This window comes from Mizuhopecten yessoensis, unplaced genomic scaffold (genome assembly GCF_002113885.1).
Source record: "Mizuhopecten yessoensis strain PY_sf001 unplaced genomic scaffold, ASM211388v2 scaffold9253, whole genome shotgun sequence".
NCBI classification, from domain to species: domain Eukaryota; kingdom Metazoa; phylum Mollusca; class Bivalvia; order Pectinida; family Pectinidae; genus Mizuhopecten; species Mizuhopecten yessoensis.
Window position 1 is genome coordinate 870945 of NW_018407955.1, and position 14794 is coordinate 885738.

General features: G+C 36.9%; 1 protein-coding gene across 2 annotated transcripts in view; it reads left to right on the forward strand.

Moving 5' to 3' along the window:
- LOC110457585 overlaps positions 1 to 13128 on the forward strand; it is a 57905-nt gene extending 44777 nt beyond the window's left edge. The window contains exons 3-7 of one of the 2 annotated variants that reach the window (XM_021508918.1): positions 667 to 3116; positions 4542 to 4658; positions 7757 to 7963; positions 10034 to 10204; positions 11181 to 13128. In XM_021508918.1, coding sequence (XP_021364593.1) covers positions 708 to 3116; positions 4542 to 4658; positions 7757 to 7963; positions 10034 to 10204; positions 11181 to 11324 — 3048 coding nt within the window. In that variant the 5' untranslated portion in view covers positions 667 to 707 and the 3' untranslated portion in view covers positions 11325 to 13128. The remainder of the gene's footprint in view (positions 1 to 666; positions 3117 to 4541; positions 4659 to 7756; positions 7964 to 10033; positions 10205 to 11180) is intronic. The other variant, XM_021508919.1, reaches the window with a different exon arrangement.
- The last annotated feature ends 1666 nt before the right edge of the window (positions 13129 to 14794 follow it).

The window sequence follows — 14794 nt, forward strand, 5'->3', positions numbered from 1 at the left end:
ATTTTTTTCCAGGTGACCGTTTATGCCTATGGACCTCTCATATTTAGCCATGTCTGGTTTGCAATTAGATGTCTTTAAGTCATGTGACTTGTATTAAAGGTTACAGATCTTAGATAAATTCAGGTGTTTTATTAAGTCAGATGCCTTATAAGAAGTCATATGTCTTACATGAAAGCATGCATCTTGTATGAAGGTTCTCAATTAAGTCACATACAATATTCATCTCACATAAAGTAGTGTCTTACCTGATGCCGTGTGTCTTACATAAAATAGTGACTTACCTGATGCCATGTGTCTTACCTAATGCCATGTGTCTTACATAAAATAGTGTCTTACCTGATGCCATGTGTCTTACATAAAATAGTGCATTACCTGACGCCATTTGTCTTACCTAATGCCATGTGTCTTACATAAAATAGTGCCTTACCTGATGCCATGTGTCTTACATAAAATAGTGTCATACCTGAAGCCATGTCTTACCTGAGCTATGTGTATTACATAAAATAGTGTCTTGTCTGATGTCATGTGTCTTATATGAAGAAGTGATCTTAATTTAATCCATATGTCTAACATGAAATAGTGTCTTTTATAATTGAAGTCTTGTGTCTCTATGAAGTCATGTGTAATTGAAGCCAAGTGTTTAATGTTATGTTTTGTATATTGCAGATCGGGACAAAGATGACAGCCATCAACATGTAGACCACCAGATGGATGAGTATAGTAATGACAATCGCCATGGAAACAAAAGGAAGCCAGCCATCCACAAATCTTCAAAGTCTGGAGCGCACTCTCAGTCGAGTGGTGTCCATGGTAATAATAGTCGACGGTCATCTGAGCCACAGTTGGCCACCAGAGGGAGTGACATGTCTAGAGAAAGAAAGGATAAGGTCAAACCTTCGAACCATTGTATACAAGATGGTCAAAATGGTGCAGCAGGCGAGGGAAGGGACAGAAACTCTGTCAGACAAAAGCTTGACTCAAGTGATGGATCCGACGATCAAGGCATCGGCAACAGGAGAGATTCCGGCAGGAGTAACCGTGCAGAAAGATCTAAAAAGTATGCCACCTGGGACAAAAACATGCAGAAACGACGAGCCAAAGTGTTGCAGCTGCAACAGGAAGGGCAGACAAGTGCTGATGATACCTTCATCAACAAAAAGGGGAGGCAACTCCCTGACAACTATTACAAACTGTCACGGAGTATCTCAACAGACCTGGCAACTTTGCGCAACAAGACTCAGATGCTGCAATCAGCTAGTGTTTACAACACAAGCGGGGATATGTCAGCGCCATATACCCAAATCTCAAAATCTTCTTCCCAGAGTCAAAAGACTTCAGTCAACAATCACTGGCAGGCATTTGACCAATCAAAACACAGTAACTTGTACAACTCGGCAGGGACACAGAATAACTACAGTGAGAACATTCCTAAACAGCGGACCATGTCTCTCGGTGACGTACGACGGTCAGCTTTTTACCGCATCAACTCAAACACCCCTTCCATTCCCTCCTCACCCTCCGATCACAAGGACACATACATTGACATAGACAGCCTCATAGCCAATGACATCCACGCCCATCAAGCGGAAGAGAATGAAAGGGCCTTCCCGACACTGGAAGGGTACAGACGTCACGGTTTGACACACAGCTTTCCCAGTGCACCCTACACAACACTAAAACATTTAAGTGAGAAAAGTATATGTTCCTCTTTGCTAGGATTAATGATGTTCCTTATAGCCGGCTTTGTGCTATTTCTACCTCTGGCAGCCATCTTTCTAATTCTATGCCCCTTGTGTTTCTTTGTGAAGAAAATATTTTCATGCTGTTGTTGCTATGGAAAAAAGTGTCAATGTGGAACTCTCCTATCTCCAAAGGAGAGAGCATGGGCAGAAAATTTGGAAACCAGCACCGTTGTGTACCAATGTGTTGTTATAGTGGAGTATGGTCTAACGACCTACAAAATACGGGAGTTGGTGAGAAATCGACTAATAAAGGCAACAGATAAAAATGGCAATAGATTATATCCAAAATTTACAAAGAAAATTGTGAATACTTTTTCTGGCCCATCTTGGATTCAGGATGAGGCTTTCCTAATAAACAACCACGTTTTTAATATGCCTTCCTCCATAGAAAATATGGAGGACCTCCAGGAATATATATCAGAATCTAGCTCGAAACCTCTCTCTATGCACCATCCTCTGTGGGAAATCCAGGTTCTGACCGACTTTGCCGATCAGCGAGACACGGTTGTATTGTTGCGCATTCATCCATGTATCGCTGACGGAATCTCACTCGTACAACTTCTGTATAAGGCTATTGTGGATATGGAGTCCATCACCATCGCTATGCCAAAGTTCTCTAGTCGTCGGCGTTTCTGTAATGCCGTCCAGGCATTCTTCAGTGGCCCGTTGGTTTTTTTGAAACAGTACGTGTTCAAAAAGCAAGATTTTAATATGCTGCATGGCCAACACATCCACGCCACGGGCAAACAGGTGATAGCTTGGTCAGAGCCGTACAGCCTTGAGCAAGCCACACGTCTTTCTCAGGTGACGCGTTCCACTCTAAATGACATCTTCCTGTCTGTCACAGCAGGTTGTCTACGTAATTATCTGCAGACGAATGGAATTCCGAATCCGTATGACATGCAGGCCCTGGTACCTGTACACTACCATTCGGGACCCTCACCCCTTCATCTGCAAAACAACGACTGTCTGTTTATCCCCGTCTCTATTCCTTCAAACACAGAAGGTGCCATCCCTCGACTCTGGCGGGTCAAACACATCATGGACAAGATTGGTAGTCTGGCTTTTTTCTCGGTCACACAAGGGGCCCATATGTTGTCTTCGACGATCTTGCCCCAACGGTGGTTGTATTCCATGTGGCGATCCCTGTATAGTAAGTGTACATTTGTCATTTCTGACCTTCCAGGGCCCGAGACAACCTTGAAAATAGCCACTAAAAAAATCAAGTCTGTAATATGCTGGATGCCACCAATCCACCAGGTTGCTGTGGCGATCTCCTTCTTTACCTATGCTGACCAGGTGAGGATGTCTGTGATGGCTGACCGGACAGTCTTGCCCAACCCTGAGATGTTGACCAGGGATTTCATTGCCATCGTAAGTATTTTGATTGTTTTGAAGTAAGTACTGCCCTTAGTGATACGATTTGGAAAATATTTTTTTCAATAATGATGCACGGTCATTGTACTTTTAATATGGGATTCTACTTAATTATTTTTACTTCATGTATCTTCACAAACCTATGTAATCTAATGATAAATGCATGCTTCTGTAATGTTAGTCAGATAGCCTTGTAATCACAGATGTAATCACATAGCTCAACCAAAAATCCATTTTGGTTTGAACTCATCAATTGAGGGGACGACCCATTGATCAGTGAAAAAGTAACTGACAGGGGTCACTGATGAAATCAGTAAATTGAAACAAGCAGGACATGATATTTTGGCATGATTTCCGACTGTGGTCAAGGTCATGTATTAATGACTTTTGACATTTCATAGCATCTTGTATGCGAGTTAGCGGTTGGAGGTCATTGGGGTATAATTGTATAGTCTTGTGACCAACACCCCTCCCCCACTCCTGCATTTCTATTTATTTAGGGTTCTTGTCCCAGTTTTTCGAAGCCCAACTAGCTAAATCAGTCATAAACAAAAAATGTTTTAACTCATTCACCCCTGAAGACGCATTTAAACTCTTCCAGTTCAAAGGTTGGAATAGTTCATTATGAAATTTCAGGGGTGAATAAGTTAAATGATAAAAATCTCAGAATTTTTACTTCAACAGGGGAATTGCGGGATAATGTTCTGGTGAAAAATCCTTAATATGCCTTCCTCAATATATTGCCAAACCACTTTACAGTGATTTTATTTCTTTAATTTTACAGCGGTCTGTTCCTACACAAATAAGAAATTAGAGAAATATTTGTATTGAAACTGGGAACATATTTCTCATTTTTGATTAATTTTAGGAAAATAAAACATTTTCTAAGGGGAATCAGCCTGTTTTCAACTGTTTAACTAGGCTGGAAAGGTGGCGGCAGAATGATGAGGTTTCATTATTTTACTATCTCAGAAAATAGATATTCCTAGCATAAATAAAAAAACACTTACTAAGGGGAGTAACTCCTACTGAATGTAAATGTCGTCAGACATCATGTTTGATCCCCCCCCTTATACCTTATACCGGTATTATCAATTCATAATCAGGTTTTTTGGGGGGGGGATGTGTGGGGGGTTGATTGGCCTTTATAGGTATGTGGTATGTAGTTTGTTAAATTTGTTACATAGGTTTCAAGCAGGTAATATGAGTTCATATTACCTGCCTATGACCTATATCACCAATATTATTGTTAGAAAAATATGAATTTTTGCCAACCCTTACATGTACAACATGTGATGTCGGGTGAAAAGTCTTTAAACAACCAGCATAAAAGCACTCCCTGTTTACTCAATTTTTATCGAGATTTGTAAAACCGCTCTACAGATTGTGAAGATAACACTGTGTGTACATTGTTGTCTCTAGATGGATGACCTGTCCAGTTTACTGGGTAATCGAAGGATTCCCGGAGAACAACTCTCCAAAAAAATGGAAGTGCACCAACTGGACTGTGAAATTCATGCTGAGCCCACTGTGGAACAGGTAAGTAGATGCATAGGTGGTTAATTGTGCCATTGAAACAGGGTTTTTCTGCTGTATAGACATGAAAGAGGGGATAGACGGGGGTGGGGTGGGGTAGGGAGGTTGGGGGATGAACCGGACAGAGTGCAACAGAGAGGTATAAAAGAAAGGTAGAGGATGAGTGAAATAAATAAGATTAGATGATATAAAAAATACTTATTGGTAAAACTTCGGTTATTTAATTTCTTGAATGTTTGTGAAAGTGAAACAATGCCAGGCTATTTATAGAGATTGATATCTATTATTAGAACATGCTTGTATTATATCTTCACTGTCAGTTGATAATGGGGATAAAGTCATCAACAAGTTGCAGACATTTCAGTACACTATGTGTTGGTCCTGTTAGCCTCAAGGGTATATACAATCACACCAAAGCTGTATCAGTGTCGGTTTTTTCTTTTTTTCCCCAAGTGACGGTTCCTTGCTGCAGTGTCGGCTGCTCAGCTGGCTTGTCAGCGATTCCACCATCTTGAAGAGAGCAGAATTTCTAGACTCTTATCATTTCAGTGATAAAAGAGAAAATCCTTTAACTATCTCTGTGGTATAAAGAAATAGAAAAAATTACCAGATATTGATGCTGCCTTGTTTACGTGATGGGAGGTGGTTTTGAAAACATGCATCAGCGCCTTTATCTTAACTTATAAAATATAGAGAGAACATTTAATAGTTACTTCTTAAATACCCTATATATTTCATGAGTTTGGCAGAATATCAATATTTATGGAAACTTAAGAATATCTTTGGTACTAGTAATATAACAAACTGCTTTAAGTTTCCCTGTCCCACTGAACTGTGTTTTTTAGCTCACCTGGTCTGTCTCCTGTCGTCCTTCGTCCGTCCGTCAACTTTCTCTTTAAAACACTACTAGTCCTGAACAGCCAAGTAGATTTTGACTAAATTTGGTCTGGAGTATCCTTAGGTCAAGGGGACTCAATTTTGTATGAACGTGGGTGTTGCCCCCCTGGGAGCAGAGGGGTGGGGCCCAATAGGGGAAATAGAAGTAAAACCTTTTAAATCCTTCTTCTACTGTAGGGGTTAAGAGATTTTATTCTAATTTAGTCTGGAGCATCCTTGGGCCAAGAGGACTCAATTTGGTATAAACAGTGGGTGTGCCCCCCTGGGAGCAGAGGGGTAGGGCCCAATAAGGGAAGTGGAGGTAAAACCTTTAAAATCCTTCTTCTTCTGTAGGGATTAAGAGATTTTATCCTAATTTAGTCTGGAGCATCCTTGGGCCAAAGGGACTCAATTTTATATAGACGGTGGATGTGGCCCCCCTTGGAGCATTGGGTGGGGCCCAATAGGGGAAACAGAGGTAAAACCTTTAAAATCCTTCTTCTACTGTAGGGATTAAGAGATGTTATCCTAATTTAGTCTGGAGCATCCCTGTGCCAAGGGGACTCAATTTTGTATAAACAGTGGGTTTAACCCGTCTGGGAGCAGAGAGGCAGGCCCAATAAAGGATATAGAGGAATAGCTTTAATATCCTTCTTCTTTCGTTGGGATGAAGGTATTTTGACCAAATTTAAACAATAGCATCCTATGGAGAAGGGAAATCAGTTTTTTATAATAATAGTATATAAAATTAATATAATAGTATTTTAGCATAACTAGAAGGTGACTTGTTCCTATATACAGTAACCTCCCTTATGGAAATCAAACAAAGTTTAATTGATCTACAAATCGTGGTAATACTTGCGTAAGATTTTTTCAGATGAATTCATGGAACTAAGTGTGTGCTTAATATACCAATGTCCCTCTAGAGTAAAACTAGAAGGTGACTGTTATCCTATATACAATGAAAATCTGCCACACTACTCCCCCTTTTTAAATGTGTTCGCCCTTGAACACCATGACAACCCATGTTCTAACTCCCTGTCACCACTGGGAGGGCCACCGAGACACCATTAGTGACAGAGAAATGTACTTCCACCAGGGGATTGAACCAGTGACCCTCAGCTTCCTAGTCCGCCACTCTGTCAATTGAGCTAAGGGGGAAAATTCCCTCTAGCACAAAGCTAAAAGGTGACTGTAATCCTATGTACAATATGAAAATCTGCCACACACTGTTTGCTGGTACTAAACCCAGTGGCCTTTATATTCCACGATAGTGCAAGTGCATCTTGTGATTAGGTTTCAAACTAGGGGGAAACTGGACTCTTGTTAACAAAAACTATGTGAATATGTTTTTCAGCAATTGAGTTCACCCCTGAAATTTCGTAATAGAATATCCCAACCTTTGAATTGGAAAAGTTCAAATGTGTCTTGAGAGGTGAATGAGTTAAAAACCATCACGAAACAGTTCTATTTTATCTTTCTAGGTGCTTTGTTTTGGTTAATGATACATCCTAAACAAACCGCTTTACCAAAGATTGAAACAGACTTTATATTTTTGCTGGAACAGTGTTTTTTTTCTATGGTTACCATTTCTGTCAAGTATTAAACATCAAATACTCTATAGTTATATCCAAAATAAAATTAAGGGGAGTTAGCTGTATATACGTAAAACCACAGTCCAGTGGGACCGGGATCCTTAAAGTCTGTTCAGTGGAAATGTACATATACCCGAACACCAAACGGTTTCGGGAACCACAAGAAACCATCTCTTATCAATATTTAACAGCTTCACCATCAGTTATGAAATCATGGTTACCTTGTCTCATTTGATAAACTTGAATGAAATAGATGAAGAAAATGTATGAAAGTTTTATTTTGAAAATTGGGACAGGTCAAATACTAATCTTATTGAAGTTTTGTTTTCACTTTTACTTCCTTTCTGCATGTGCACCCCTTTTTGTGTTAGCATTTTGATTCACATAATGTAAATAGATTATAATACTACCAATGCCTGGCATTTTCTGTTGTGAAAAATTGTAACATGTGTAAATCACGAAAAAAAGATTCTGTCAAAATATGTACCAGTTACATAGAAATTAGTGTTAGATGTTTATCAGATGGAAAAAATGTCTCCGAAATATGCAATTTGAAATCAAGGGCCTTGGTAGTAAGTCAGCTTTGAGTTGTTTTCACGATTTTGTTGATTTCGTTATTTCGCACGTCAGATCCAGATAAAGATGACCATCATACAGCAAGAAATACAGGAACTCAAGATGCAGCTTGATCTCGATGGACGTCACACCAGCTCCGAGACGAAGCTCCGACGCAAGATAGAGACTTTGAAGGAACAGTTTCGGGAGATGATGGTTGAGATGCGCCAGAGAAAGGCTGCTGAGGAGGAGAATGCCATGATTCTTACGGACGAGGATCCTGTAATCATCTTATTATTGATAACTTTATAATCTGGAATTTTATTAGTGACACCTTATTAATTGGACATCTCATAAGCAACAGCTGTATAATTTGATAACTCATTGATGATACCTGTATAATCTGACATCTCTACAATGGCACCTGTATAATCTATCAATCTGATAACTCATTTATGATACCTGTGTAATCTGACATCTCTACAATGGCACCTGTATAATCTATCATCTTTTTAGTGACACCTGTTTAATACAACATATCAGTAATGACACCTGTATTATATGACATCTCATTAGTGACACCTGCATAATCTGACATCTCATTCATGATGCCTGTGTATTCTGACATCTCATTAGTGACACCTGTATAATATGACATCTCATTAGTGACACCTGAATAATATGACATCTCATTAGTGACACCTGCATAATCTGAAATTCCATAGTTTCACTTGTATAATCTGACCTCTCATTATTGACACCTGTATAATCTGAAATTCTATAGTGACACCTGTTTAATCTGACATTTCATAAGTAACACCTGTATTCTCTGAATTCTCAGTAGTGACACCTGTTTTATGAAGTATCTCATTAATCAACCCTGTATAATCTGACAACTCATAAGTGACAACTCTTAAGTACAGCAACTCATTACTGATACCTGTATAATCTGACATCACATTGGTGACACCTGTATGATCTGATACCTGATAAGTGACACCTGTTAAGTCTTACATTTCATATATAACAACTGTTTATTCTGGCATTTCATAAATAACACCAGTATAATCTGAAATCTCATTAGTGACACCTGTATAATATTACATCTGATTTGTGAGACCTTTTCAATCTGACATTTTATTTGTGGCACCTGTATAATATGACTTCTCATTTGTGACACCTGTATGATATGACATTTCATTAGTGACATCTGTATAATATAACATCTCATTTATGAGACCTTTTCAATCTGACATCTTATTTGTGATATCTGTATAATATGACATTTGATAAGTGACACCTGTTTAATTTGACATTGCATTTGTGGCACCTATTTAATCTGACATATCATTAGTGACACCTGTATAATCTGACATTTCATTAGTAACACCTAAATAATCTGACATATCATTAGTGACACCTGTATAATCTGACATTTCATTAGTAACACCTGTTTAATCTGACATCTCATTAGTGACACCTGTATTATTTGACAATAAATTAGAGACACTTGAATAATCCAACATTTTATTAGCAAAACCTGTGTAATCTGTACCCAATCTTTACTCATAAACATTAATAGTTGCAATAATAATTTCGGAATATGGTTTGTGTGGCAACAAGTGATGCTTTTGTCTAGAGGGTGTTTCTTTCTGGCATTTTTTTTATATTTGTAGCCTGACTCTTGCCTAGCAGTGCATGTGTCTGGCTCATTACAGGACAATACAATCAACTTTAGTTGATACCGTAGGCTTGGCTTTCCTAGATCAATAGTTAATGCTTAATTTGGCTCTGCTAGTTTGAATCTAATGTTTGTGGTGATAAAACAACATATGTATTTCATTTTCTGACTGCAACAGTAAATTGACTAGATTTAGCAAACAGAATTATTATTTATACATATAGGGTTACCCATTGGCCACCAGACAAAATTATTTGTCATATAAAACTGTGACTTTCAGACAAAATTTCTGTTCAGAGGTGTACAATTTCATTTTCAGAGTAGTGAGGAGAAGGCAGATATGAAAAATTCTTGTAGTCTGACATACATTTTCATAGAAAATATTGAAATTTTTTACTTCCCTCAGCATTCAACCCTTAAGTCACATTTGAACCTTACCAAATCAAAGACTGGGCCTCTGTAATTCTGAGACAAAATGATCACTTTTAGACAAAATCCTTATTGCAGACAAAAGGTGACTTTCCTACAAATTATTAATGTAAGAGAAAAGCATCAAAATAGATTCTCTTGAAAGTTGTTAGAGAAGATAGGTTATCTCTCCTGTTGTAAGTCAGGCAGTTCGTCAGATTCATTATTGTACATTATCAGATGAGTGTTTTTCAATGTGACAGGAAATTGAGGATGATGAGGACAATGACCTTCGACGACCTTTCCGGCGCCGAACACTGTCTGTCAGCTCCCGAATGTCCCGAATGTCTACCGTCTCCACTTCCTCAACTGCTCGTCCTTTAGCCTCACCATCGGTCGTTATGGACATGTACGATCCCGATACTTGGTCACAGGTTTGTACTCTCGTTGTCTACCGTATTTGCCATAACTAGTGCGCAGGGCGATTAACATATTAGCTTAAATCTCACTTACGAGGATAAGAAAATGACATAAATCTCTGCTTTAATGTTTGAGCACTATAGATCATCATTGACTAGGGGCCTTGTCAGGTTTGGTAGGGGAAGGGGGTTAGGGGGGGGGGTATTATTTGTACATTAGTTTTGTGTCTAGGCCATAACTTATAGACTCGGTTGTTGAAAACCTGTTCAGTTTAACTCATTCACCCCTGAAATTTCAAAATGAACTATTCCATTCTTTGATTTTGGAAGAGTTCAAATGTGTCTTCAGGGGTGAATGAGTAAACTACAGTTTAATACAAATTCATGAAAACCATCAAATTTTCTATTTCTTACATTTTACAAAAATGTTACAGTATCAATAAGTCGGGGAATTAAGAGTGCAACATAGCAGTATTAAAATGTAACATCATGTTAATTACATATGTCAGTCACTGTATACTATGGACATAATGCTAGGTATTTAGTTACAGCATTATAAGGCCCTGTTGCAAAAAAAAAAATGGAAACACTAAACCATTTATTTGACCCTTGACCTCAAAAACCACAACAAAGGTTTCTGGCTTTACTCATCCAACGTAACAAGAAAGAAAATGCAAATTTAGCAATTTGGATTATTTCCTTTAGTGAGTGTTTTTGTTTCAGAGAGGAACAATGTAATTTTCTATGGTAGTTTTTTTTCTGTTTTCAAAATTCTGACTTTAGGGAATGATAAAAGGACACTAAAAGAATGCTAAGTGTAGCGGAACTAGACTGGGTTGCTCTAGGTGACCAGGTAGCTCATTTGGTGAGAGTGTCCGTTTAGAGTTTGAGGGTTCTGGGTTTCCATGCATTTCCCTTTCTCCTGTTACACAAACAATATGGATGTAAAAAAAAGTGACATCATCTTGTATTAAATATTATATAATTTCAGTCCTCCAGAATGGATGGTATCAGCATAGGTATGGCCGGAGGTAGGCAGACGTTGCCACGACGAACACAACATAGGAACGAGGAATTTGAAATTCTTGAATATGCTCATTCACCTTCGATGGAGAGACGAATAAGGACAGCGTAGATTTGGAATATTACAATAACAGAAGTTACCGATGAGTTACAGAAATTTGGAATACTTAACTGAAAGATGCAAAGACATGGGTAAATAACTTTTGTGATAAAGAAGTAAAAAAAACTTACCTGTGAGATATTGGGAATTATTACTTGTGAGATACAGAGATTGGGAATACTTACCTGAAAGATATAGAGATGTGGAAATCTCATTTGTAAGATACAGAGATTGGGAATACTAATTACCTGAAGGATATAGAGATATGGTAATCTCACTTGTGTGATACAGAGATTGGGAATACTTACCTGAAAGATTTAGAGATGTGGAAATCTCATTTGTAAGATACAGAGATTGGGAATACTTACCTGAAGGATATAGAGATGTGGAAATCTCATTTGTGAGATACAGAGATTGGGAATACTAATTACCTGAAGGATATAGAGATGTGGAAATCTCATTTGTGAGATAGAGATTGGTAATATTTACTTGTGAAATACAGAGATGAGAACATATTACCTGTGAAATTCAGAGACTTGGAGTACTTATCAGAAATATGAAGATTTGGAAAACTCATCTGTGAGATACAGAGATATGGATTTCTAGTAAGATTAGACAGAGATTAGTATTGCTTATTAATGTGAGATGAGAGATTAGGAATGCTTGCTGTGAGATTAGGATTTCTTACTTTTGAGATTATTTAAACACTTAAAATACTCACCTGCGAAATCATAAATACTGACTTGAAAAACCCAGATTTGGAACATTTCTATGTGAAATACTGATATTCTGAATACTCAACTGTGAAAAGCATTAATTACTCAAGTTATGGAGTATCAATCTTAAATAGCAATTAGATGTTCACTGAAGTTTAACTTTAACCTTTTCCGCCCTCCATAACGGATGCGAATATCATTACACCAGATATCAGCACACAACATACAGTATAAGCAGATGTAGTATTTACATGTGAAGGTGAAACAAAGACTGGGCGAATATGGGTTTTATCAGCAAAGGGCGAATACTTGATGGGGCAAAAGTTTCCCTGTATACAGTACTCATACTGACTTGTGTTTTGAGCGCATTTTATTTGAGGAAATCCAAGTTTCCAAAGTACAAACGTTGTAGAGATTTATCTGTTATATGTTCTAATGGTGTGGCGTGATAAATAATTTGTGGATTATATTCCTATCCTTATCTCATTACCTGGTAACAAAATCCGTCAAAATATGTGCAGGTTGGTGCAAGAAATCACCTGTTTTATCTATATTTTTATCAAAATCAAATGTTACAAGAAAAAAATGTTTTTAAACTTTCCTGACATTAGAAATATTTTTATCTATTTGATTATTTTGATTTATTCTTTGTTGAGTGCATTTTAAATTACCAACTCGCAAATCTCTGGAAATAGAATATGTTTCTTATTAGTCACCTCTTGTTTGTTTTGTCACGGACTTAGATAATTCCGTGGTTTTGTATTTTTTTTGTTTTGATATTTTCTTTTAATGTCTAGATTTTCAATTATTTCCTTATCACTTTTAACATTTTCGTAAAAGGCAACAAGGTGCTATTACAATTTTTATTTAAATATTAAATATTATCGTTGGGAATTCAAAAATGACTTATTATAGCAATGTCATCACTACTAAGTAGATGGATATGTTTGTGCCAATTTTAAATAAGCAATGTGCAATATATACTTAAACATGTACAGTAATATACTGACGTGCGAGATTTGAGAAAAAGACAGTATTTGAAGGGAGATAACTCAAACAGAATATTTGAAGGGAGATAACTCCAACATATTTCATTTCTTGGCAAGAGAAAACCATGACTTTGATGTTAGGTAAAACCTAAATTTATTAGTTGCATATAATTAGAACCACATTCTTTTTTAGGTATAAGTTAACTTTACATCTTGGGACATTACTGCGAAGGAAAAATAGGAAATAAACATGATAATTTGATGAAAATTTGTAGTAAAACAGAAAATTTGTGTGATTTAGCCTGGAACCTCAAATGTGAATTTTAAAGTAGATACCGTAGCTATCCAAACTGAACTGGAGACATACAAATGGTTGAACAAGCAGTCGTCAAGAAAACCTGGTCACACAGTGTTATTTTCTCAGGATACAGCGGAGGTTTAAGTAATTAAAATTTGGATAATTGGTATTATACTAAATGTAGATCCTTAAAAGGTCCAATGGTCTAAATACAACAGCTATATTTTCTATCAATAATTGGTCTCAAAAGGTTTAGATGCAGATTTTTCTGCCAACAATTTTTTCTCACCTGTGAAATTTGTGGATTTATGCCAGTATGATAGCCAGAGGGAAGTTTGTGATCCAGTGAGTGTACCATATTATCATAATGTATTTATTACAAGGAGTGGAACAAATTATGTTTTAGTGATGCATATCTTTCCTGTATATATCATTAGTGTGTTGACATTTAATTACAATAGATGTTTGTATGTATAGATATGTGTACAATATTAAACAAAACACTTTTGTCAGATATTTATGAAAGTGTGGTAAAATTGTGTGGTGTGTGATCTTACTTCGTTTAAAAATAATATATATAGACATATATATATATCTATTAAAATATACTTGACTGTTGACCTTTGACCTTAAGCTGGCCTCAAAGTCAAGGGTCATAAATGTAGAGTGTTCAATGTTTGTGCTATGATCAGACCAAACACATTTTATAAAGGTGAAGGCAACTGTGATCTCAACTATGCATAGTTTCCATATTTGACGTAATAACTGCACCTTCTCTGATAGGGGCATTCCCTGCATTTTTAGTGGAGTAATACCCCTTTTATTGTGTAGTAAATGTTTGAGGGAATACTCATTATTATGTATTGGTGTTTGGCACCTTTATTACATCAAACATGGTATCTAATGTTGAGATACATGTATATGGATTATCTCCCCTTACCTTTTTGAATGCATGCTAATTTATAATGGTCAGAATATTGTGCCATGAATATATTGATTAGAAAATTAATATCAAATAACTATTTAATTCCTTTTTAAAAATGGTTTAACAGTTCAGACTTGTTTTTATGAAAATACCGTTTTTAATTACTTTTTGGGGTTTGAATTACAATTGAAATATCTATCTATTCAGAAGAAGAAAAAATAAACTCTTATAATTTTGATCACTTGGATGTCTAGTTCCAAGTTTGAAACTAGGGGGAGATAAGCCACCAGTAGAAGTAGAAAAATGCACCTGGCAATTTTTTTCTAGTTTCAAACTAGGAGGGGTGTGTGTGTGTGTAATGAATCTTTGCAAAAACTTACGATCACAATATGCAATCAGGTGTTTTGTTCCTACTGCCAAACTTGTTTTATTCTGTACACAGTATAAGTCCATATTTATACTATATTTGGTGCTTACTTGAGTCAGGGGCCACAGTTTGGTCCTTTCCTGCACTAGTCCTTTGTAAATGCATTAATCAAAATCAATAGAACCTG